The sequence below is a fragment of the Octodon degus genome, unplaced genomic scaffold, assembly GCF_000260255.1.
Source record: "Octodon degus isolate 3935 unplaced genomic scaffold, OctDeg1.0 scaffold00018, whole genome shotgun sequence".
Classification (NCBI taxonomy): Eukaryota; Metazoa; Chordata; class Mammalia; order Rodentia; family Octodontidae; genus Octodon; species Octodon degus.
The window spans coordinates 1,152,900-1,175,400 of record NW_004524594.1 but is presented as its reverse complement, the minus strand read 5'-3'; the positions used below and the strand labels follow the sequence as shown (position 1 = coordinate 1,175,400).

At 42.1% G+C, this 22,501-nt stretch overlaps 1 protein-coding gene across 2 annotated transcripts in view; it reads left to right on the top strand.

Annotated features, from left to right (window-relative positions):
• CUNH11orf49 (chromosome unknown C11orf49 homolog) overlaps positions 1–22,501 on the top strand; it is a 176,277-nt gene that overhangs the window by 38,285 nt on the left and 115,491 nt on the right. For both annotated transcript variants that reach the window (XM_023710650.1, XM_004626979.3), the window contains exon 2: positions 21,155–21,257. In XM_023710650.1, coding sequence (XP_023566418.1) covers positions 21,155–21,257 — 103 coding nt within the window. The remainder of the gene's footprint in view (positions 1–21,154; positions 21,258–22,501) is intronic.

The following is a 22,501-nucleotide window of genomic DNA, read 5'->3' as shown; positions in this document are numbered from 1 at the left end:
TCAAGAAGTTATAAAAATTAGAAATAAATAATGGTAAATGCAATTGATGATGTAATTAATATATGTGCTGCTGAAGCAAGCACTGAAGATGTAATTAACCTACCAATAAAGAAAAGCCCTGGCCCTGACAGATTCACTGCTGAATTATAAGAAATGTAGAGAAGGCCTATTAAAACTCTGCTGCTTCTCAAACTCTTTAATCATACTGAAAGGGAAGCAGTACTTCCTAACTCATTCCAGGAAGCAAGCATTATCTTGATACCAAAACAAAAGAAGGATCCAACCAAAAAAGACAGGCCAGTCTCCCTAAGAAACATAGATGTAAAAATCCTAAATCAGATTCTGGCAAGCAGAATGCAGCAAATCATCAAGAAGCTTATATACCATGACCAAGTAGGATTCAGTCAAGGATGCAGGGATGGTTCAACATATGCAAATCAATGAGTGTAATAAACCATATTAACACAGTCATGGAGAAAAACCATACAGTCATTTCAATAGATGCAGAAAAAGTGTTTGACAATAGTCCAACACCCATTCATGATAAAAACCTTACAGAAAATTGGAATAGGTGGTCTTTGTCTCAATCTGATGAAAGTCATTCTATGACAAGCTAGCAGCCAACATTATATTAAATGGACAAAAATGAAGAGCTTTCACTCTAAAATCACAAACAAGAACAAAGATGGCCACATCACAACTCTTAGTCAATATAGATCTAGAAACATTAGCAAGAGCAATTAGATTAAAATGAAAGAAATAAAGATAAAAGCAAGAGGTTAAATTATCATTATTTACGGATGACATCATACTCTGCATAGAAGAGTCCATAAATTCCACCAAATGACTTCTAGATTTAAAAACCAAAGTCATTATTGTAGCAGAATGCAAAGTCAACACTCAGAAATCACTAGCATTCCTGTACAGAAATAACAAATTGACAGAGAGACAAATTAGGGAAACAACTTCCAAATAAAAGAAAATAGCATCCAAATAAAAGAAATATCTAAGAATCTAACAAAGTAAAAGACTTTTACATTGAATATTCAGAGGCCAGGGAGTTGGCTCAGTAGAACAAACACTTCCCAGGCAAGCGCAAGGACCTGAGTTCAATCCCTGGTTCTGCGAAGAAAAAAAAAAAAAAAAGGAAAAAAGAAAGAAAATTCCAGTTCTCAGCAAAAGGACATTGAAGAAGATTTTTAAAAATGGAAAGATATTCCTTGTTATTGGGTAGAAAGATCCAATATAGTGAAAATGGCCATACTTCCAAATTTGTTATACCGATTCAATGCAATCTCAATCAAAATACTATATGGTGTATTTCACAGAATTAGAGAAAACAATCCTAAAGTTCAGTTGGAACCAGAAGAGACCTAAAGAAGCAATTCTCAGCAACAAAGGCAAGACAAGGGGCATCCTAATCCCTGACTTGAAACTACTACAAAGCTACTGTGTTAAAAACAGCATGGTACCCCCAAACAAACACCGCAGAAGACGCAAAAACAACCCCAGACATACTGTTACCTTATCTTTGACAAAGATGCCAAACACCTTTACTAGAAAAAAGGTAGCCTGTTAATAAACAGTGCTGGGGGCCTGCCCCTTAGCTCAGTTCTTTAAGTGGCTGCTTCAACAAAGCCGTCAGGCTCAGGTTGCTGTGGTTCATCCCCGCTACTCAAGCCAGCCAGTCATGCCTTGAAGGCATTCGGAGAAAACAAGACAAAACACTTCTGCCAATAAACAGTGCTGAAAAAACTAGCTTTTCAAATACTGAAGATTAAAAGTAGAACTGCACCTTTCACTATTCACTAAACTAAAATTAAAATGGATGAGAGATCTACATATTAAAACAGAAACACTATATCTTCAAAAAAAGAGAATAGGTAGAACTCTTGACAACATTGGTGTAGTAAAGACTTTATGAACAGGGCTGGTGAGATGGCTCAGTGGTCTAAAGTACCTACTTAGAACAAGCTTAGCAAAGCACAGGGACCGCGGTTCAATCCCCCAGCACCACATGCCAGCCAGCCCCGCACCCTAGTGGGCTGAGCTAGCCACACACACACACACACACACACACACACACACAAAATGATAAATAATAAAAATAAATTTTTAAAAAAAAGACTTTATGAACAATACCCCACTCACACATAAACTATCACAAAGAATCAACTACTGGGGTCTCAGTAAGAATCTTGCATAGCAAAAGAAACCACCAACAGAGTGAAGAGACAGCCCCCCGTGTGGGAAAAATTTTTTGCTAGCTGTTCTTCAGACAAAGGACTAATATCTAGAATATTTAAAAGAGTTAAAAAATCAGACCCTCCAAGTTTAAAGACCCAACCCAAAACTGAACATGAGAAATGAATAGACACTTTTCAGATGATGAAATAAAGTGGCAAATAAATTTATGGGAAAAGTACTCAACATCATTGGTGTCTTAGTTACTCTTCTCTCGTTGCTGGGACAAATACCCAACACCCAAAATGAAGGAAGGAAAGGTTTATTTAGCTCACAGTTACTGGAGGTTTCAGTCCATATTCAGCTGGCTCCAAGGCACAGTGTTGCAAGGCAGAGAGCAACCTTTCAGGGCGGTGACAAAGAGCAAGAGCGCAAAAGGGAGGGGTAGCAGCAGCTCAAGCAGCCGGCTTCTCTTTCCACCTTACACTGTAATTCAAATTACCTGCCCCAGGGCAGGCGCAGCATCCACACCCACAATAATCACAAACTCCAGAGTCCCCCCAAGACTGCATGAGCCTTTGGGGGATACCTATACACAAACCATAACAATTGGTCATTTGAGAAATGCAAATTAACTCAAAGCTGAGATTCCATCTTACTCCAGAAAAAATAGCTATTATCAAAGAAATCAACCAATAACAAATGCTGGCAGGGCTGTGGGGATAAAGAAACTTTTACTTACTCTTAGTGGGAGTGTAGACTGGTGCAACCACTGTGGAAATCATTGTGGAGCTACCCCAAAAACTTAGGACTAGAGGTTCTATTTCCCCACCTTTTCCTCTTCTTGGCATTTTCCCAAAAGAATTAAAAACATCATACCACGGCGATATATACACATCCACATTTATCGCAGCACAGTTCATAAATAGCCAAATCATAGAAACAGTCCATATGCCCATCAACCAATGGCTGGATAAATAAGATGGATTTTTTTTTTTTTTTTTAAAACAAACAAGTAGTACTCTGCCATGAAGGATAAGCTTGAGACCTTTTTTTTTTTCTTTCTTTTTTCTTTCTTTGATAACAGGGTCTAGCTATGCAGTTCAGACTTGTAGTGATCCTCCTGTCTCAGCCTCCCCACCACTGCGATTACAGGCATGCACCACTACACTCGGTTTGGGGACCAGCACGGCATACCTGGGGGTCCGGGGAGGCTCTGCATGCTGTACTGGTGATTGAACTCAGGACCTTGCACTTGCCAGGCAGGCGTTTATGCTGCCAAGCTATCTACCCAGCCCCAGCTTGAGACATTTCTAGCTAAATGGATAGATACACCTTGAACTCATACTTTTAAGTGAAATAAATCAGACACACATATTTAAATACTACATTGTTTCTTTGGTGTGAGAAACTGAATGTGTAAATAAGGGTCAAATATATATAGTAGATACTGGGACATGGGAAGAAAATGTTTAGATGCGGAGGGAGAAAGGGGAGGGGTCTAGGGAAAAGAAGGAAGGGACAAGAAAAAAATAGAAAAAATGAAAATAAAGCTTTTGTAAATAAGGAGGGTTGAAGGTAGGGAGGGGAATGCGAAAAAAAAGAAGCAAGACATGTCATGCGTAGGTACACATTTCCTGTGATGTGTGATCACTGTGTATATCCAAAATGTACCAATAAAGAATAAAAATTTAAAAAGAAGGGGCTGGGGAGATGGCTCAGTGGAATAAACACTTCCCTGGCAAGCACAAGGGCTTGAGTTCAATCCCCGGTTCTGCAAAAAAAAAAAAACCCAAAAAACAAAACAAAACAAAAAAAATTTAAAAAGAAAAGAATGTAACAATTTCATTCATGGTAGTTATTTATAGTAATTATTATTAAAGGAAAATGTTTATGCTTAATCAAACTTCCAAGTTGTTTTAGAGAAATTAGGTTGGGGTTAAATGCCTACATCTGGCTCATAGGCGTCAAAAGCACAAAGATTGGAAAGTAGGTCTCATGTCAAAAGAGACTCTTTTGCTAGGTCTGTTGAGCCAATGCCTGTCTGTGTGATGGCACTGTGGGACTGTCACAGAGCAAGAATGAAGCTCCGTCTGCCTGCCCTGGGGGAGTTGGGTTACCTGAGTATTTGAAACTGTTGGACCAGAGATCAGAATGAGGGGCATCTCACACTGGACGCAGTCTGGGCGCGGGTTGCAGGGAGAGCCTGGGAAACTGCTCTTCCCTTCAGTGCTGCCTCCTGCTTCCCTCAGTTGCCTCTCCAGTCCACGGTGCAGGATCTGAAAAGGAAGTAGGGCTGTCATCAGTTCTAAAATTAAACAGAGTGTTTCCTTAGTGTATGGAAAAGTTGATTTAAAAAAAAAATCTTTATGTAAATTCTGTGAAATAACAAGGCTGATTTATGATCTGTTTTGTAATTAAGTTTATATTTATACCAATTAGTTTTTAATCATGATCACTTTAAACTTTCTTATTATGTGATTCAGTGGAAAATATTTATACTCAGGAGATTAAGGTTCAGGTTTTTCCCCTAGTATAGCACTTACACACTGTGTGTGACCTTGGGCAATTTCTTCATTTGTAAAATGGAAATAATCCCAGCCTTGTCTATTAGTTGATTATAAGGTTTGATGAGATAATGTATGTAAAATTGTTTAGTAAACTTTCCAGAGAAATACAGATGGGATAGTTCAAATTATGAAAGTCATTTTCCTGTTTGCTACTTCCATTTATGTCTTCTGGAAAATATATCAGTGCTTTATGTTAATATTAGTTTAGTTTGAATACAATGGAGAAACCAAAAATAATATGATTTAAACAATATGAGATTATTTTTCTTTTGTGGAGAAAAAGTTCGATGACAGGTGTCCCCAGCTGGTGCGGTGTGCTATAAGTGTCACGCAGGACATAGACTTGTATTTTTCTGTGCTAGCATCCTAACCGTGGATCAGTCTTTTACCTCATGATCTGCAGGGACTCCCTTCTAGTGTATGAAAGAACCCCCTTTTGTCATCTGGGGAAGTGACTGTGAACCTGTTAGAGCTTTCAGTGATAACAAACAGCCCACAGTGGCATGTGGGACCGGTAGGCCGCCACTACTGAGCTAGGGTAAATAAGGGATATCTCTCAACGGAATCAGTTTCATGTAAGTATTTTTCCAGATACAAAATATTTTGCATATATCTTTTTTAAATTATGTGTAACTTAATAACATGACCTCAACCTAGCCTAACTGCAGGAGAGGTCAACAAATAAGATCTTTTTGCTCTGGCCAAACTGTATTGCTTTGGAAAGTTTAATAAACGTATGAAGGTTGGTGTATTGGGGGAGATAGTTTATAATATTCATATCTCTACATAATTCTGTGATAGAGATGTTATTATAAATATGCCAACTCCAGCCACTTCTTCCTCCTTAGAAATGTACTCCAGTTTGTACCTCAAACTTGGAGCCATTAGAGGTAGAATCAAAAATAATTATCTTGGGGCTGGTGAGATGGCTCAGTGGTCTAAAGCACCTACTTAGAACAAGCTTAGCAAAGCACAGGGACCACGGTTCAATCCCCCAGCACCACATGCCAGCCCCGCCCTCTAGTGGGCTGAGCTGGCCACACACACACACACACACACACACACACACACACACACACAAATAAATAAATTTTTAAAAAAATAAATAAATATCTTTTTTTCTTTTTATTTGCGGAATGGGGGATTGAACTCAGGCCCTTGTGCTTGCCAGGGAAGCACTTACTCTACTGAGCTATCTCCCAGCCCAAAAATAAGTATCATCAGAGCAAGATAGCAAAGTGATTTTTTTTTTTTAAAGTTTTATTGATAAACAGCAAAGTGATTTGGTAAAACTAGAAAACAAAAAGTTTTAGGGGAAATCTAAAAATTCTAGGAACATGTTTTTAAACTCAGCAATATTTATTTGAAGAAACAGATATTTCAAAATAGGGTACTTTATTAAATTTTGACAACTACAGTAGTAAGTAAAGTGAAAAAGGTCAGATAAAAAAGAGAAAGGAAAAGCCCTAGAAAATATAAGTCCTCTCGGAACCCTCCTGTCTATACATGTTTTTAGTTCCTTTTTCTTCAGCTTTTCTGGGCTCTGAGGAAATTACAATATTCAAGTTTTGCTATGATTTATTTTGCTTGCTTTATACAAAGAAAACTGGTAACATTATGGCTATAGAAGGAAATATGGAAAACTTCGGGACTACATTCGAGCAAGCCCAAGAGCTGCATCCCGGAGGCAGCAGGGAAAGAATGAAGGCAACTAAGTTCTTAATGTCTTGCTTACTTTTCTCTTCTTGCTGAGACAAAATACCCCACACCCAAAGTTAAAGGAAGAAAGGTTTATCTCACAGTTCTTGAAGGCTCAGTCTGAAATGAGCTGACTCCGGGGCAGGGTGACATCACAGGGGTGGCGCTTGTGGGTGGCAGAAGACAGCGAAAGCAGCAAGGGCCAAAGCCGGGAGAGCAGGCCTCTTTTCCTCCCTTAGCTGTAAGCAGGCCACCCCCCTGGGGTTCATGTAGCACCCGCACCTTCTCTCTGCCCTCCTCTTACACAGGCTCAGGATGTTTACCAGCCTAGGATCCTGGTCCCCTGGCACTTCAAATTCTAACTTCTCAAGTTGACACAGTGAACAGCGCTAGAGCAGTAGGGGCATGTCCTCTACACCCAAGGATGTGCTTCTAGATTTCTTGAGTTGACACAGTGTATCAAAAGTAACACTTAGTTTCTTTAGTATGCAACCAGCTTGTTTTTAAAGTCCTCCGATGCCTTAAGCATTTGTAATGTAGGAGCAGTGGTGCGCATGCTGAAGATAGTTCTTAGCCTTAAAGCCCATGCAGACCTTGAACCCTGTGCTGCCCAGGCTCTGTGACTGCAGGTGCTATAACCACAGGGAGTAGAGCTGTGGAGAAGGAGGGACTATTATACAACCCAGAGGCCCCAGGACAACTTCACTGAGTTCAAGTGCTGGCAAAGAGGAATTGTTGTATGTTTAGTGGAAGCCGAGGAGGACAGGGAATTTTGAATTTGGGGTGGTTAGTGAGTCATTGTTAAGCTTGTTGCAGAAGGAAAAAAAAGATGGGGAAGAAGAAAATGCAGTGTGTGTTCCTAGAAGGAAAAGAAGCGTGGGTTCTGGGGATTTCCAAACATGTATGCAGTGGCCCCCCATGGAGTCAGAGGTGAGAGTTAGGAGATTCTTTAATGCTCTAAAATTACATGCAACATATGTCTTTTTCTTTGCAAAAAAATTGCAGCTTAAAACAGATTATTACCGTAATTAACAAAATCATACACTCTCAAATTGAATAATAAAACTCCAGATGGTTAAAAAAGGAGATGATGGGCTGGGGTTATCTCAGTGGCACAAGCACCTGCCTGGGAAGTACAAGGTCCTGAGTTCGATTCCTGGTATCAAAAAAAAAAAAAATGGAGGTGACACTGCAGTGGTCCTGTGGTAGGTGAATGTTCCTTTTGGTTTTTCAGAGTGAGCTAGTTTTCTATCAAAGGAGGAAGGGCATGTGTAGAATGGAAGAAAGTTTACATGTGGTGTTGGGTCTCCTTGCCATTACTGTGACCTCCGTTAAGTTACAGGATTTCTCTAAACCTCAATTTCCTCAGTTGTAAAATGGGGATAAGTGTCTGCCCAAATTTTGATTGTGAAGATTAAGTGAGACAAAGTAGCTTAAGCACCCAGCACAGTGCTTTGGCACACAGCAGCTACCCTCGCCCCCAGAGGGTTTTTAGTGTCTACATTTCTTTTCATGCCGTATTGTACGTATCACTTTGAAGGACTGGTCCTCGGCAAATCCATCTTCAGAGAATACTCATTGATGCTCACACTTGAGAAGACGACGTCTTATTAAGTGGTTAGTTTAGAGGCTCTTTCCCATGCAGATTGGCAAGCCAAGTGTGTAAAAATCACACGCTGCACTTGTTGCCTGGCAGCACGTGTTCCTGAGTGGTAGTACATGGCTTGCATTGTAATGGTATCAGTGCCTGGGGCCAGCTGGCTGGACATGGACTGCCACTTGGGCTGGGGACTCCATTCCTCAACAAAATAGCGGCCAGCACCAGGGTTAACAGAAATGACAACCCAGGCATGGATGAGGGCGGCGCCAGCAGAGCAGCGGGATGTCCTTTGATTTGCTTCTGTTATTTGCATGTCTTTCTTGTGATGTCTGTGAAATGCTCAGAAGAACAAAGTTTTTAAAAGACCTGCTGACTCCGCCTGGAAAATGTGAAAAACCTCCCGTTTAGAGACCTATTATGTCCAGCTAGCCTGCATTTTCTATATCTTTTTCTTCATTTTTTATTAATGCAAACATTTGCATGAAGACAGAACCTTTGTTTCTTAAAGAGTTCATCTGCTCCTGCTGCTTACTGGCCTTGCCATGCAAGAGCACAACAGAACCTTTGTTATGCTTTCAGCAAAGCTGTTTATGAACGGTGGCTTACTGAGGACTGCTTCCTGTGCTGTGTGCTTCCATTTTGTCTGAAAAGGAAAAAAGAAAATAGTTCTTAGCAGTGAAAAGAATTTGGACTTGCTTTTATTCAAGTCTTGGATGTTGAAATGACAAGTAGCCCCCAAATTTGTGAGCAACTGGTAATTGCATCGAATGCATTTTTTCACTTTACCTTGAACATAATGAGGCTCTTAGTGACAATAGAAGGAACAAGTGCCTTCTCATTGGGACAGAGAGAAGAAACAGCAAAAAGGCGACAGAAAGAGTGGTGCAGCACAGGACCAAAGTGGCTTCTGCAAGCACCCTGCGATTGTAGCAGGATGTTTGGGTACTTAGCGATTCCCACCTGGGAGGCTCCAGCCTGCTGCGGTTGGGTGGAATAAAGACTAGCGGCGCAGTTCATGCATGGTGCATGCCGTTGGTGTATTTGTTCAGTAAATATTTGAATGACTACTATGCGGAAGACACTGCGTGGTCCCGAGTGTTACGGGACAAAAGCTAAGTGCCTCAAGGGCCCTGCCTGACTCTAAGGAGTACCGTGTCTAAAAGAAGGCAGCAGAGAATAACAAGTCACTGTGTATCAGGCTAGAAAGTGCCCCAGAAGTAGTTAAGGTGTTGAGGAAGTTCAGAATAAGAAAGATTGCTTTTGCCTGGGCACGAACCTGGGAAAATGTTACGGAGAAGGTGGCATGTGAGTGAGGGCTGGCAGGAGGGCAGCATAACTCAAGGTGTTCTGTGGAAAATTAGTGGTCTGGTAAAACAGGTCAGAAGTTATTTTTATTGTATACTTCGGTAGTGTCTGGCATAGTTACTTAGACGTGTGCTAGGCCTAAGCTTCTGGGGCTTCCTGGTCCAGCCTGTGCTGTTTGATCATCATCTACTATGATTTCTGTGCACTTTCTGGACATCTGTAAGTAGCCACGGCAGGCCCTTACTCTCCTAACCACAGTGGCAGCTCGGTGGGATTCTTGAGCTATCCCTGCCCCACAGGTGTGGACATCAGGGGGCATTTGACAGGTGAGATTCTCATTTGAAAAGCTGTCCCCCGCTTCACATGGATGCATCAACACCCAAAGAGAGAGGGTCAGGAGTTCTAAGTCCTTGAGTTTTCAGCTACCTTAAGTTAGAACTCTTCAGTGTATGCCATTAGAAAAAAATGACACCCTTTTGCTGTTATTTCATTTGTCATGGATGCCAACTAATTTTTATGAAATATTTTATATAAAATGCTGATTAAATGCTGATTATTGCATTGGTATCTTATGCATCAGTGTCACATCACTAATGAACATAGTCATAACGTATCCACTCCCAAGTTAGTGCAAATCTGTGATGTTAACCATAATCTGTAAATCCATTTTGTCATCAAAGGTTACAGCTTTTTTATTCTTTTATTGCTGGGGATCAAACCCATAGCCTCATGTGCTGGGCAAGTGCTCTGGCTCATGAGAGGCCCCAGACCCCAGGCTACAACTTCTGATGACTGCATGACAAAATTAATTTTCACCCTGTGACTTTACCACTTTCCTGCCTGGCATAATATTGTAAGTACTCTATGTCAATTTATAGGATTTTTTTTTAACTTGTATTTTCTAGAAAATAATTATGACTGTTGCTGGAGCTGATTTGATAGCACCCCTGCTCGATGAGTAGCAGCTTTTGCAGGGCTATTGTCATGACGACTATTACTTGAGTTTTTCATGTGTGCCTTGGATTGTAACTGTGGGAAACCTAAGTGCTGCCTTAGAGTTCCCTGGCATTCAGGAAGTGCATTTTATTGTGACCAACAGCTGAGAACTTTAAGTCTGAACTTCTGTGAAAGCCTCCTTTAAAAAAAAAAAAAAAAAAAAAAAAAAGATTCTCTAGTTTCTGGAACTTGAAATTACAGGATTCCAACATACTAATTCTGCATTATGAGATTTAGGCTGGAAATACTGAGGCAATAGGGCTTAAGCACTTAGCGTTAATTGAGCCCCCCCCCCATCAGTTTTAGGAAGGAGAAAGGGAGATAGATGGGAGGATTAACGGTTGACCAGAGACTGTTTGAATGTCCAAGCCCTCCACTTTGCACAGCTATTAACTGTACAATGCAGCCTTTGGTTGAGGGAAGTAGACTTTAGTTTTTTATCCTTTACTTTACATAAAGATCTTTAGTCACCTCTTGTTTTCTGGTTGTCACAGGTGATGTTAGCCTATGTGTAAGTCTTTGTTTGCCTCTGGTGTGCCTTTCAGTATTTGAGTTTGACTAGCTGTATAGCAGCACTCTGGTAGTTTGGATACACAGATGTAATGTATTAGTTTTGTTTTATAATTAGCTATTGATGTAAAAGACCTTATTTGAGAAGTTGTTCTCTGAAATCTCCACTGATATAGGTCACACTGAATACTTCTCTAAGGGCAGCCCTGGCCCCTAGTGCCCACCAAAAGCCAGGGTTCAAAGTTCAAGGCCCGGCTGTGCTATAGACCAGCCCTTTAACCTCAGGGAATTTCTGCTGTGCTTCTGAGTCTCCCTTTTATCTTCTACATAATGAGGATAAAATAAAAACACCTTACTCAAAGAAAAAAAAAAAAAAAGATGGGGCCAGGGAGATGGCTCAGTAGAATAAGTGCTTCCCTGGCAAGTGCAAGGGCCTGAGTTCAATCCCTGGTTCTGCAAAAACAAAACAAAACACCTTACTCAGAATTGTTGTGAAAAGTAAATGAATTAATAGAAAACGCTTCCATTGCTGTCTTGCACATAAACATTGCCTGTTTTTTATTTATTTATTTATTTATTTTTGTGGAACCAGGGATTGAACTCAGGCCCTTGTGTTTGTCAGGCAAGCACTTATTATACTGAACTATCTCCCCGGTCCTGCCTGTTGTTATTCTATTGATAAATTTAACAACCACTAAGTAAAGTTGGTGATGGTCAAAAACAGTTCAAAGAGAGGCCTCCTGCATTTATATCTAGGATATTTCTCAGGATTTTGATCTGAAAGGTGGTATGTTTATAATTGTTTTTTCTTCTGGGGCCCAAAGTTAAATTTGACACATGGGATGCTGGTTTTCAGTCGTAGGAGATAAGCCCAGGACCTTTTACTGAGCTATGCCTTACACCCCCTTAAAAAAAAAAAATTGAGTCAGGGTCTTGCTAAGAGTGGACTCCACTCGGATCCTCCTGCTTCTGTCCCCCAGAATGTAGGATTGGCATGCGCACAACCGCTCGACTATGCTGTTTCACAGAGGCGGTTCACGTTTTGCTAGCAAGGCCTGGTTTTTGGCTAATAATTTTAATTTTTCTCCACTGAAAAATTTACATTTTTCCTGTACTATATATTCCTTGTTTTAATCATGGAATTATGATTTTGGTAAGGACACACTTAATCCAAACATCACATCAGAAAAAGATACAGGATAATACACTTGGAAAATGCCTTTTCAAAAGGACACAAAGCATGCACAAAAAGTAAAAAAAAAAAAAAAAAAGTTTTTTTATTGTATCAGCTTTTAAGCTTCCGTACAGAGACTGGGGGTGTAGCTTAGCAGTAGACCACTTAGATAACATGTGCCAGGTCTTGGGTTTAGTCCTCAGTACCGAACAAACATGCAACATTTCTGTACTATGACAACAACCTGACACAAGTCATAAGGTTGATGTCTCTGTGACATACAAAGAATTGGAAAAATCTACCAATCAGAGAAAAAAGACAGCTAAGAGAGCCTATCTTGTAACTATTAAATTGGCAAAATTACAGAGTTAAAAGATCAAGAATATGAAAACAAATATTCCCATGTTGAATAGAAGTTTAATTTGAAAAAGCTGCTTTGTGAGAGCAGTTGTCTAAATCTAGTAAAGATGAAAACATGTGCGCCCGAGGACATGGCGATTGCCTCTCGGGGTATCTGCCTTCAAAACACACGCATCCAGGGAAGGATGCTTCTGGGTATTCAGTAAGGCCAGGACAGCTCCCTGCTAGAGCGGCTGCCTAGCTTTGGGGTCCCAGGGTTGGAGCCCAGCACCACAAAAAGTTCTACTGCATGCTCTGTTACAGTCAAAAGATAGGAACAGGGATAGATAATGAGCTCCAGGCCAGCCCTAAAGTGCACAGCAAGGGCCGGCCAAATAGCTCTGGATTAAAGCGCCTGCAAGCAGGTGCAGGGGCATCCCTGGGTCCGCCATGCCAGCCCCGCCCCTGGGGTGCGCTGAGGCAGCAATTGAGACTGGCGTGGTGGCATGCACCTGTAATCCCAGCTCTTGGGAGGCTGTAAACAGGCAGATCACTCTAAGTCCAGTCTACACAGTGAAACCCTGAACACCCTGTGACCCTTCCCTAAAATACTAAAGTGCATAGCAAGACCCTGTCTCAAAAAACCAAAACAAAACAAAAAAAAAAAAAAAAAAGGAGAACAATCCATATATTTGTTAGTGAGGAAATATTTATCTTTACCTTTGGTAAATAGCAAAAGAGTAAGTTACTTTCATGTTGTATTATGAAAGCTCTCCAGATACTGTTGAGTTGAAATAAAGTAAGGTGAAGAGATGAATGTATGGGGCTGGTGAGATGGCTCAGTGGTCTAAAGCACCTACTTAGAACAAGCTTAGCAGAGCACAGGGACCGTGGTTCAATCCCCCAGCACCACATGCCAGCCAGCCCCGCCCCCTGGTGGGCTGAGCTGGCCACACACACACACACAAACACACACACACGTAAATAAATAAATTTTTTTAAAAAGATGAATATCATTTATTTAAAAACAACTTAAAGCTAAAAGAAAAAATAGGCTCATAAATTATATTTTGAAAGTGTGCATCTCAGACTACTGTTATTGCCCCCACTTTCCCTTTTATTTTTCCAACAGTTCTTGTATTGAACCCAGAATCTCATTACCTTTGCACTGAGCTGCACGCCTAGCTATTTATTTTTATTTTTATTTTTATTTTTATTTTTATTTTTATTTTGAGACAGAGTCTCGCTAAGTAAGTTGCTCAGGCTGGGCTGGACCTTGGCAGGCCTCCTGCCTTGGCCTCCAGGAGTGTGAGGATCACAAGTGTGAGCTACTGTATCCGGCTTGTATTGTTTTATGGGCACTGGACTTGGTCTTTAGCCTTTTTTGTATCATTTGAACCTTTAAACATAATTTCATGCATAATTAGAAATATACATTTGTTAAAATTCAAAGATCTGGGTTTGTCTGATTTATCCATTAAGGTTTTTTTGAAGTATTACTAGGCCTTGGGATTATTCTTGTTTTGCTTCCATTTCTGGTGTTAGGAGTAGTACGGTTAGTGGAAGGCACTGGGCATGGAATCATGTCTAAATTTGAGTCCTGGCTCATTAATTTAGATTTCAGGCACCTTCCCGAACCTCTCTGAGCTTCAGAAAAAAGCGAATACATACTTCTTTGGGTTGTTTAAGAATTAAATGTGTGCTTCCTCTACCTCTTTGATCAAGGGAAATTTGGCTCAGTGTGGTCTAAGATCAAAGGTGGTCTTCACGGTGATAAAATGTTTCACAACACACTGCATCCTGGGACCAGGATGTGCCAGCAGGACGGGAGCTGTCAGTAGTGAGCTGTAGCAGGTCTAGAGCAGGGTTCAGGCATTGAGCTGTCTGTTCCTCACAGGGTCAAATACTACATTACATTAGCAATTTCTAACTGACAGAGAACTTGAAACCCCTCAGCAGTTTCCATGACAGGTTTGTTGGTTAACAGGCTTACTTTTTACACAACAGCTTGGTTAACAAACGAACATTTATTTGAGTCAGTTGCATCCGAATCCCAGAATCCCAAGCAGCCTCAAAGACTAAAATGTATCTGAAAGGACGCTGGTGAAACAGGAAAAAAATTAGTTTGTTTTTATTTTTTATTTTTAAATGAAAGTAAAGTTGAATAATGTATGCTCTCTGCTTTCACTTACTCTATTTCCCTTGTGTATCCATTAATTTCACATACTTACGAATATTTTTCCACTGAAACTTGTTTATTCTAGTATCTATATGAACTAATAATTAAAATTTTAAGTGGTATAACTGATGTTGTAGGTGGAAATTCTGGATCCCTCCAGCAAAACTTTTCAAATAGGACCCCTTATCATTTAATTACAAAATAAGTAGCTAGTGCTTTGATGGTATTTATGCTTAGGAAGAAAGTAAAGTGAAATTGTTTTGGACTTTCCCCATATAAATTAGAGCCTCTTGAGTAATTAGCAGTTAATAAGTGAATGCTTCCCACAAGTTTAAAAGCTGTAGCTAACGTGACTATAGGAATACTATATATACTATCATAGGTGTAAGATTTTTTTAAAAATTCTTTTTATTTATTTGGTACAGTGTCTCACTATGCAGCTCAGACTCTTAGTGATCCTCCTGTCTCAGCCTCCCCAGCCCTGGGATTACAGGTGTGGCCACCACGCCCTGTTTCGGGGTTCTGGATAGGACATAGCATGTGATACCAGGGGTCGAACCCGGGTCCTTGTCCTTGCCAAGCAGGCGCTTAGACCACTGAGCTATTTCCCCAGCCGCTAGGCGTAAGATCTTTATATAGCTCCAGACCCTCGAATATAGTTTGTAAACATTTTTTTTTGTACCAGGAATCAAAGTCAAGACCTGGCAAGTACTGTGCCACTCAGCTCTATCCCTGCCACATTTTTGGCTTGATGTACAGAATTTTGAGTGTAAAAGGAGCTAATATTTTCCAAGAACTATGCTAAAATTATTATATAATTTTATTTCATTCTCACTACAATCTTTGGTGGTGGGTACTCTTATTGCCTGACTTTACAGAAAGATCAGAGAGAACGGGTAACTGGCGTAGAGTCCCACAGTAAGTGTCAGCTGGAAATCAAATAGAGGTCAACCTGATTTAGGCACCCACATTTTTAACAATTGTAGCAAATTGCTGTTTTTAAAATCTGTAGCAATATGTAAGGTATATGCTACATAATGTATTATCTAGCAATAATATACTTTTTAATACATTACCTTTGGGATGGATATATATATATATATATATATATATATATATTGTTTTCTAAATATAGTTATCGTCAGACGCATTCTTGGTATTGTACCCATTTTAAAGCAGCAATGGTGTGGTGGTACACACCTGTGCCCCAGCAGTTGGGAGGCTGAAGTAGTAAGGATTGCTGTGAGTTCAAGGCCAGCCTGGGTTGCATAGTGAGTTCAAGGCTAGCCTGAAGCACACAGAGAGACCCTGCCTCAAAAAGCAAAACAAAACAAAAACACAGTGGCTGTGGTATAGAGCCCTAGGACGATCAGCGCAGAGCGCCAGCTGAGCCCGGAAGCTCTGGGCACGTGTGCCTCCCGCCGTCCGGCTCGGGTGCCTCTCATGCAGCACTCCCTGACATTTCCCTAGGTTTTTCAGTGCAGCCTGGTGAAGTTATAATCACTCATCACTGACAGTGGTACTAAAAGAACTCGCCATCGGGCCTCAGTGGCCTCGAGGACAGCAGGGCTTCCCTAGCACATGGTGGAAGACTCACTGCGGAGTAGAAGAGGAAAAGCCAGTTCGGAGTGCTGTTCCTCTCCAGGAGGCCAGCAAAATCGCGCACATATCTCTGCCCTCCAGGGGTGCAGGTGTGCTACTTTAAATCTTTAATCATTCACATAAATTAAAGCCTATTCATTTACATTTAGCAAATAATATAAAATGACACTGTCCATGTTTTATTGCCAGGCAAGAGCTTTGAACTTCTCTCATTAAGGTTTGATAAGCTGAGAGTTTTCCAGGGCTAGATGGTGCACGTAATCACAGGGGCACAGCGCTGATCAGGGCTGCGGGTAAAGGAGATAGAGCAGCCGGGCGCTCTGCTGGCTGCGGACGCCTCACCCTGCCCACCCACCCTCTGCCCTGTCCTTCCTGGCTGTGGCTTAGAGCCCCAGCTCCGCTTAGAGCGCCAGCTCCGCTCTTTGCACTCTGGGAGTCGTGGAGGGGTGGGGTGAATACTTTGTAGTGGGGCGGCTCTTTGTAAGAAACTTTGAAATCTGGAGACAAGTTGGAACTTCACCCAAAGGCTGATCGGTATGCAGGTGCCGGCAGGACTGGAGGGCGTGCACACACGCGCGGGCACAGCACGGGCTCCTTCAGGCACCGGTGGACCCTCTCCATCTCTGATGCCTTGTAGGGAGTTGATTTTCCTATTAATGTGTACCCTGCCTCTGGGTTCTGTGCAGAATAAAGATCATTTTGACCTCCGAAAATAAAGTGTTATTATGTTGAGAGCATGGATTCTTGGTAGCAGACAAACCTTGATTCGAATCTTGGTCTCTTTTTTGGTTTTGTTGACACAGGTTTTCTCACGCAGCCTAGGGTGGCCTCAAACTCATGTTGATCCCCCTGCCTCAGCTTCCCAAGAGCTGGGATTATAGGGCTGGGCCACCATGTCCAGCTCGGCCTCTCTGTCACTGTCATCTTGAGCAAATTACTTTAATTCTTTAGTGTCATTTTTTTTTTTTTTTTTTAATGAGACAACCTATCAGGCTTGTTGTATTTTACTGTCCCAACAGAGGCACAACAGAACTAGAGGAGTCCTACTATAACAGAGTCATCTGTCGAGGCGCGTCAGGGAGCGTGTGACAGTACCTTCAGCTTTGCACGCAGCACACACAGCGTGGTCCATTCCTGAACTTCATCCATGCTGCTGCAGGCACGCACGCCTGGCCAGTGCGTGGAGGCAGTTCTTACACGGGATCGCAGGGCTCTGTTTCTTCTCCATCCTCCTCCTCTAGGGATCTGCTTGTGCTCAGCGAAGAATCCTGCTTACTGCACCCTGCGCAGCCTGTAAAGCTGAGTAAGAAAGAGCCATTCTTCAGGCAGGTGTCATCCCGGTTGGGATACTCCTTCTCCACACAGTCCCCACCCATGGCGACGTGGCTGACCTGGAACGACCTCATTTCTCCTATTTGTGAAACAGATATATAGATACTGTCAGGATTGTTGTGAAGATTAAAGTAATGTCCAAAAACTTAGCATCTTATCTGGTATGTTGTTTGATAAGTGGCACAGGGGCTTAACATTGGTGACTGTGACTGTTTGTGATATTAAACTTAATATCTTAATGGTACATAAGTGTCAAACAGGTTTGGTCCCTCATTTTTCGGTATTGTTTCTCTTTTTTAGTGTAAAGTTTATTTTCAAAAAAATTCCTCAATCTCTTTTCTGCTTTCTTCTTTCCTTCTTCCTAGGAGGACAAAGTTCTTTGATTCTAACTGCTCTGAAAACATTTCTTGCATAAAGGGCTTTCACACTGACTTGTAGTCCCTGGAGCTAGGGAGGAGAGGCAGCAGGATTTGCTTCTGAGTAGAACTCTTTCATTTTTACCATCAAAAAGAAAGAAAGAAAAAAAAAAAAAACCCTCCAGTACTAGCCTTAGGTAGACATAAACCATAAAAGACCAGATGGTCTAAGGAAGGGATCTTTGTAAAATCGTGGTGAGAGAAGAGGGGCGAGGAAACAGAGCAGGGAAAATATAGCTGATTTGAATTTGGACCTGGCCATTTTTCTTCCCTTGACATTAGTTATACTGATTGCTATTTTAAAAACAATGCCAGAAATTGGCATGTATTTTGTGTGTGAGTTTTGGCTCTGTCTTTTTTTTCTGGGGGTTGGAACCCAGGGCCTTGCAGCTGCAGAGCGTACTCCTAGCACAAAGCTACGCCTTATTCCTACTTTGGGCCGTTTCTTAATGAAATAGTTTTCCAGTTGAGTGAACTGTGTTGGTTAAAGCACTGTTGCGTTTTCACTTCTTGGGGTGGCAGCGAGGGTTTGGAGATGACAGTTGTCAGCTTTGGGACGCCCTTGTGGATAGAGCCTGTCACGGAATATAAACATGTCACTCTTCTGGATTTTAGACTCTCTACCACCACAGTCCATGCTGTCAAACTGAAAACTCTCTTTAGCTCAGCTTGGCAGATTAATTTATTTGTTTTATGAATTTCAGTCAGCCAGGCATTCAGGAATAGTTTTCTATAAGTATCTATTCTTCTACTTATCCAAACATCTAGCATTCTATAAGTAGCCATTCTTCTAAAATGCAGGCAATAGCTCCACGTTTTCCTGAGGACTCAAACCAAAAAAATCAAATGTCCACCTCGGCCACAGCTTCATGGATTTGCTTTTTGGCAGGTTATTTGTTGCTTTTGGGCTTTAGATCGCACCATTCCAGAAGAAAGTGTTTTTCTGGATTTTTGGATGGTACATGTGAACATGAATTGGAAGCCTTGAGGGGAAGTGTGCTTGGTCATCCTTAGGCAGAGAAGGGGAACCCGAGGACCCTGCTGGCGGGGCGTTTTCCCCTGACACAGGATCTTGAACATGCGGACCTGCCTGAGCTTCTTGGGTATTTTATTTTTTTATTTTTAATGGTGTTAGGAATCAAACTCAGGGCCTCACACTTGCCAGGCTGGTTACTGCACCACTAAGCTATATTCCTGGCCAAGTATCTGTACTTTTTTTTTTGTCTTTTTGAGACAGAGTCTTGCTATACAGTTCAAGCTGGCCTTGAGCTCACTTTGTACTCCAGGCTAGTCTTGAGCTCACAACAGTTCTGCTTCAGCCTCCCAAGTGCTGAGATTACAGGTCAGCCATCATGTCCAGCTTGTTCTTTTATAGGTGTGCACTACTAAAATCTGCTGATAGATTTTGGGGGAGAGGGTTGTTGTTGTTTTTTGGGGTTTTTTTTGTGGTGTGCTCAACCCACCCTGGGGGTGGGGCTGGTGCCCCATGTGGTGCCGGAGATTGAAGCGTGGTCCTTGCGCACTTGCCTAAGCTTGCCTAAGGTACTTTAGAACACTGAGCTATCTCACCAGCCCTGGGGGAGAGGACTTGAGACAGGATCTCAGTGTATAGCTCAGACTGAACCTTGAACTCTATCCCAGGCTGACCTGGAACTCAGTGATCCTCCTGTCTCAGCCTTCTGAGTGCTGGGATTACAGATATGTGACACCATACCTGGCTTCTGTGATAAGCTGTTTGTTTGTTTGTTTGTTTGTTTGTTTTGGTATCAGGAATCAAACTGAGGATGTTGTACTTGTCAGGCATGTACTGTGCCACTGAGCTAAATCTCCTGCCTGTGATAAGCTTTTAAGAACCTTTATCAAGCCTGTACCTTGCACCATGGTGTATTAGGTGCATTATTTGACTTAATTCTTAGAATCCTGTACAGGAGTCAGGTGGGGTCATTACCCAGATTCGTAAAGAGGAAATAGACTTGGGGAGACTTTGCCTCAAGGTCACACACCATGAAATGGTAGGGCTGAGAGCTGAACTGGGGTCTCCCTGAATTCCGAAGCGTGGGTTCTTAACCAGTGAATCATAGGCTACAGTGTTCATGAGAAGCACCAAGGGTACTTATTAAAACTTATTGGAGCTCTGGTTAGAAATTTGAGATCACTGAGGTCAGAGATGGCCAGACCACAAATCTGCCTCTGTGTGTGTGTGTGTGTGTGTGTGTGTGTGTGTGTGTGTGTGTGTGTTTAAGCCCAGAGCCTCATACAGAACTAAGCAAGTGCTCTGGTTCTGAGCTCCAGCCCAGCCTCTAATCAGTAGGGCATTCTGTGTGATTCCCGGGAGAAGCTGATGGGCCATACTTAAATGATATTGTTTTCTATGCTGGTGAAGAAGAAAATAGGTATAGACTGATGATCTAAGATAAAACTATGAAAAACAGAGCATGCGTAAACCCAGCTCAGATAAATTCTATCATAATCCCTTGATTGATTCACACATTTCTCAGTTACTACAAACACTGAAAACATGATATCTAGTTAAACAAGCTGTCCAAATGCCATGCTCTTGGTTTCTTTGTTTTGTTTGTCTGTTTTTGTTTTGTGAGACAGGATCTCAGCTATGTAGCCCAGGCTGGCTTCAAGCTCTCAGTGATTTTCCTGCCTTAGCCTCCTGAGTGCTGGGATTACAGGTGTGCGTCCACACCGGGCTTCCATGCTCTTGTTATTTACAAAGGTTAATAAGTTACAAATACAAGGGTCCTGAAATTTCCACGGACCTTCAAACTGCTTCAGTGACTTTGTGAATGAAGGACCTGAAATTTGTTCACAGCCCGCCTGCAAGCAACAGTTGCGCGGGAATGCGCTTCTGGACAAGGATGGACAGGGCTGGGGGGTCGTAGGAAGCAAGGACTTCCAGGTGCGCCGCGTCTCCGAAGCTGTGCTGGGACCGGGCCCACCCCGACACAGAGGACCGAGCCGAGCACGTGTGGCAGCGGGTAGCGCGATGGTCACTCACTATCTGCGCTCTGGCCGTGTTGTCAGAGCTCAGTCATGGCCAGCAGTGTTGTCTGTCTGTCCAGTGGACTCCCAAGGCTAACACCATCACGACTTTCCTGGCCTCTGTCCGTACTGGGAGAGCCTTGCGTCTTGATCTTTCGTTTTTGTGCTTGGAATCAAACTCAGGGCCTCGCTCTGCGCTGCTGAGCTACATCCTGGCGACTGGTTTCTTACTCTACCTCCTTCTTGTTTCATTCGCAGCTCAGCGCCATGTGCTTACATACATGGAGGACGCCGTGTACCAGCTGCTGGAGAACAGGGAAGATGTCAGCCAGTACGGCATCTCCAGGTTCTTCACGGAGTAGTAAGTATGGGCACTTTGCCCAAGCAGGGAGCAGGAGGACTGGAGCGGCTGTGCGATCCCTGCACAGTGGCAGTGAATGCTCGAGAGAGCGTGAAACGTACTTTTGCTGCGGCTGGTTGTGCCCAGTGACATTTGGACCTTGATCACTGCTGTTCACCCACTAGATCTGTCTCTATGTCCTGATTTTATATACAGTGTTTGTTTGTTTTAAGACAAAAATCTCACTAGGCAGTTCAGGTTGGCCTCGAACTGTGTAGCCCAGGCTGGCCTGGAACTCAGCAATCCTCCTGCCTCAGCCTCCAAAGTGCTGGGATTGCAGGTGTGCGCCACCACCCTCAGCCTGCTTGTAATTTTTAACTTCCTTCTTTATTTAGAAGACTCACTCTGGTTTCCTTCATTTGGTGATCAATTAATTTGTTTTACATGGCTGGGGTTGGGGAGATATCTCAATGGCATAAGCACCTGCCTGGCAAGTGCAAGGTCATTGAGTTTGATCCCCAGCAGCAAAGCATTAAAAATAAATAAATAAAGTGATACTTACACAGCTGGCTTTTCTCATGGGGTTTAGGATGATGTTCTATTGCATTTTCTTGTATCAGTTACTGAATAATTGAAGAGCATTTCTTATGACTATCTTGGGTTGGCGTCATAGCTGTGCTTCATTTGAGCCCAGGACCTTGTATATGCTGAGCAGTGATGCTATCTCTGAGCACTCTTTTAGTTCTTTTTTATTTTACTTTTGAGAAAGTCTTGCTGAGTTGGCAGGGCTATCCTCAAACTTGGGATCTTCCTGTCTCAGCTTCCCGAGTACTGTGATTATAGGTGTGCACTGCTATACCTGCACTTAGATTATGTTTTGAAGGATCGCGTAAAGGATAGCTGGGTCTATAAAGGTCAAAAATATTGCTGCTTTTAGTCTCACAGAACTGTGTTTGAACTGAATGAGATAATCACTTTAAAGCACTTCGTCTTCATGCAATGATGAAAGCATTATCACTATTACTATTATTTTATTTTTCATTTTTTAGATGCTATATAAGTACCAGTTATAATTTTAATTATTTTTTACTTTTTTGTGGTACTGGGAATTGAACCGAGGGCCTTGTGCTGGTCTGCATCCCTAGCCATTTTTATTTGCTATTTTCAGACAGTCACTGAGTTGCCCAGACTGGGTTTGAATTTGCAACCCTCCTGCCTCAGTCTCTGGGTGCTGAGATCATGGGCATGTGCCATCATGCTTGGCT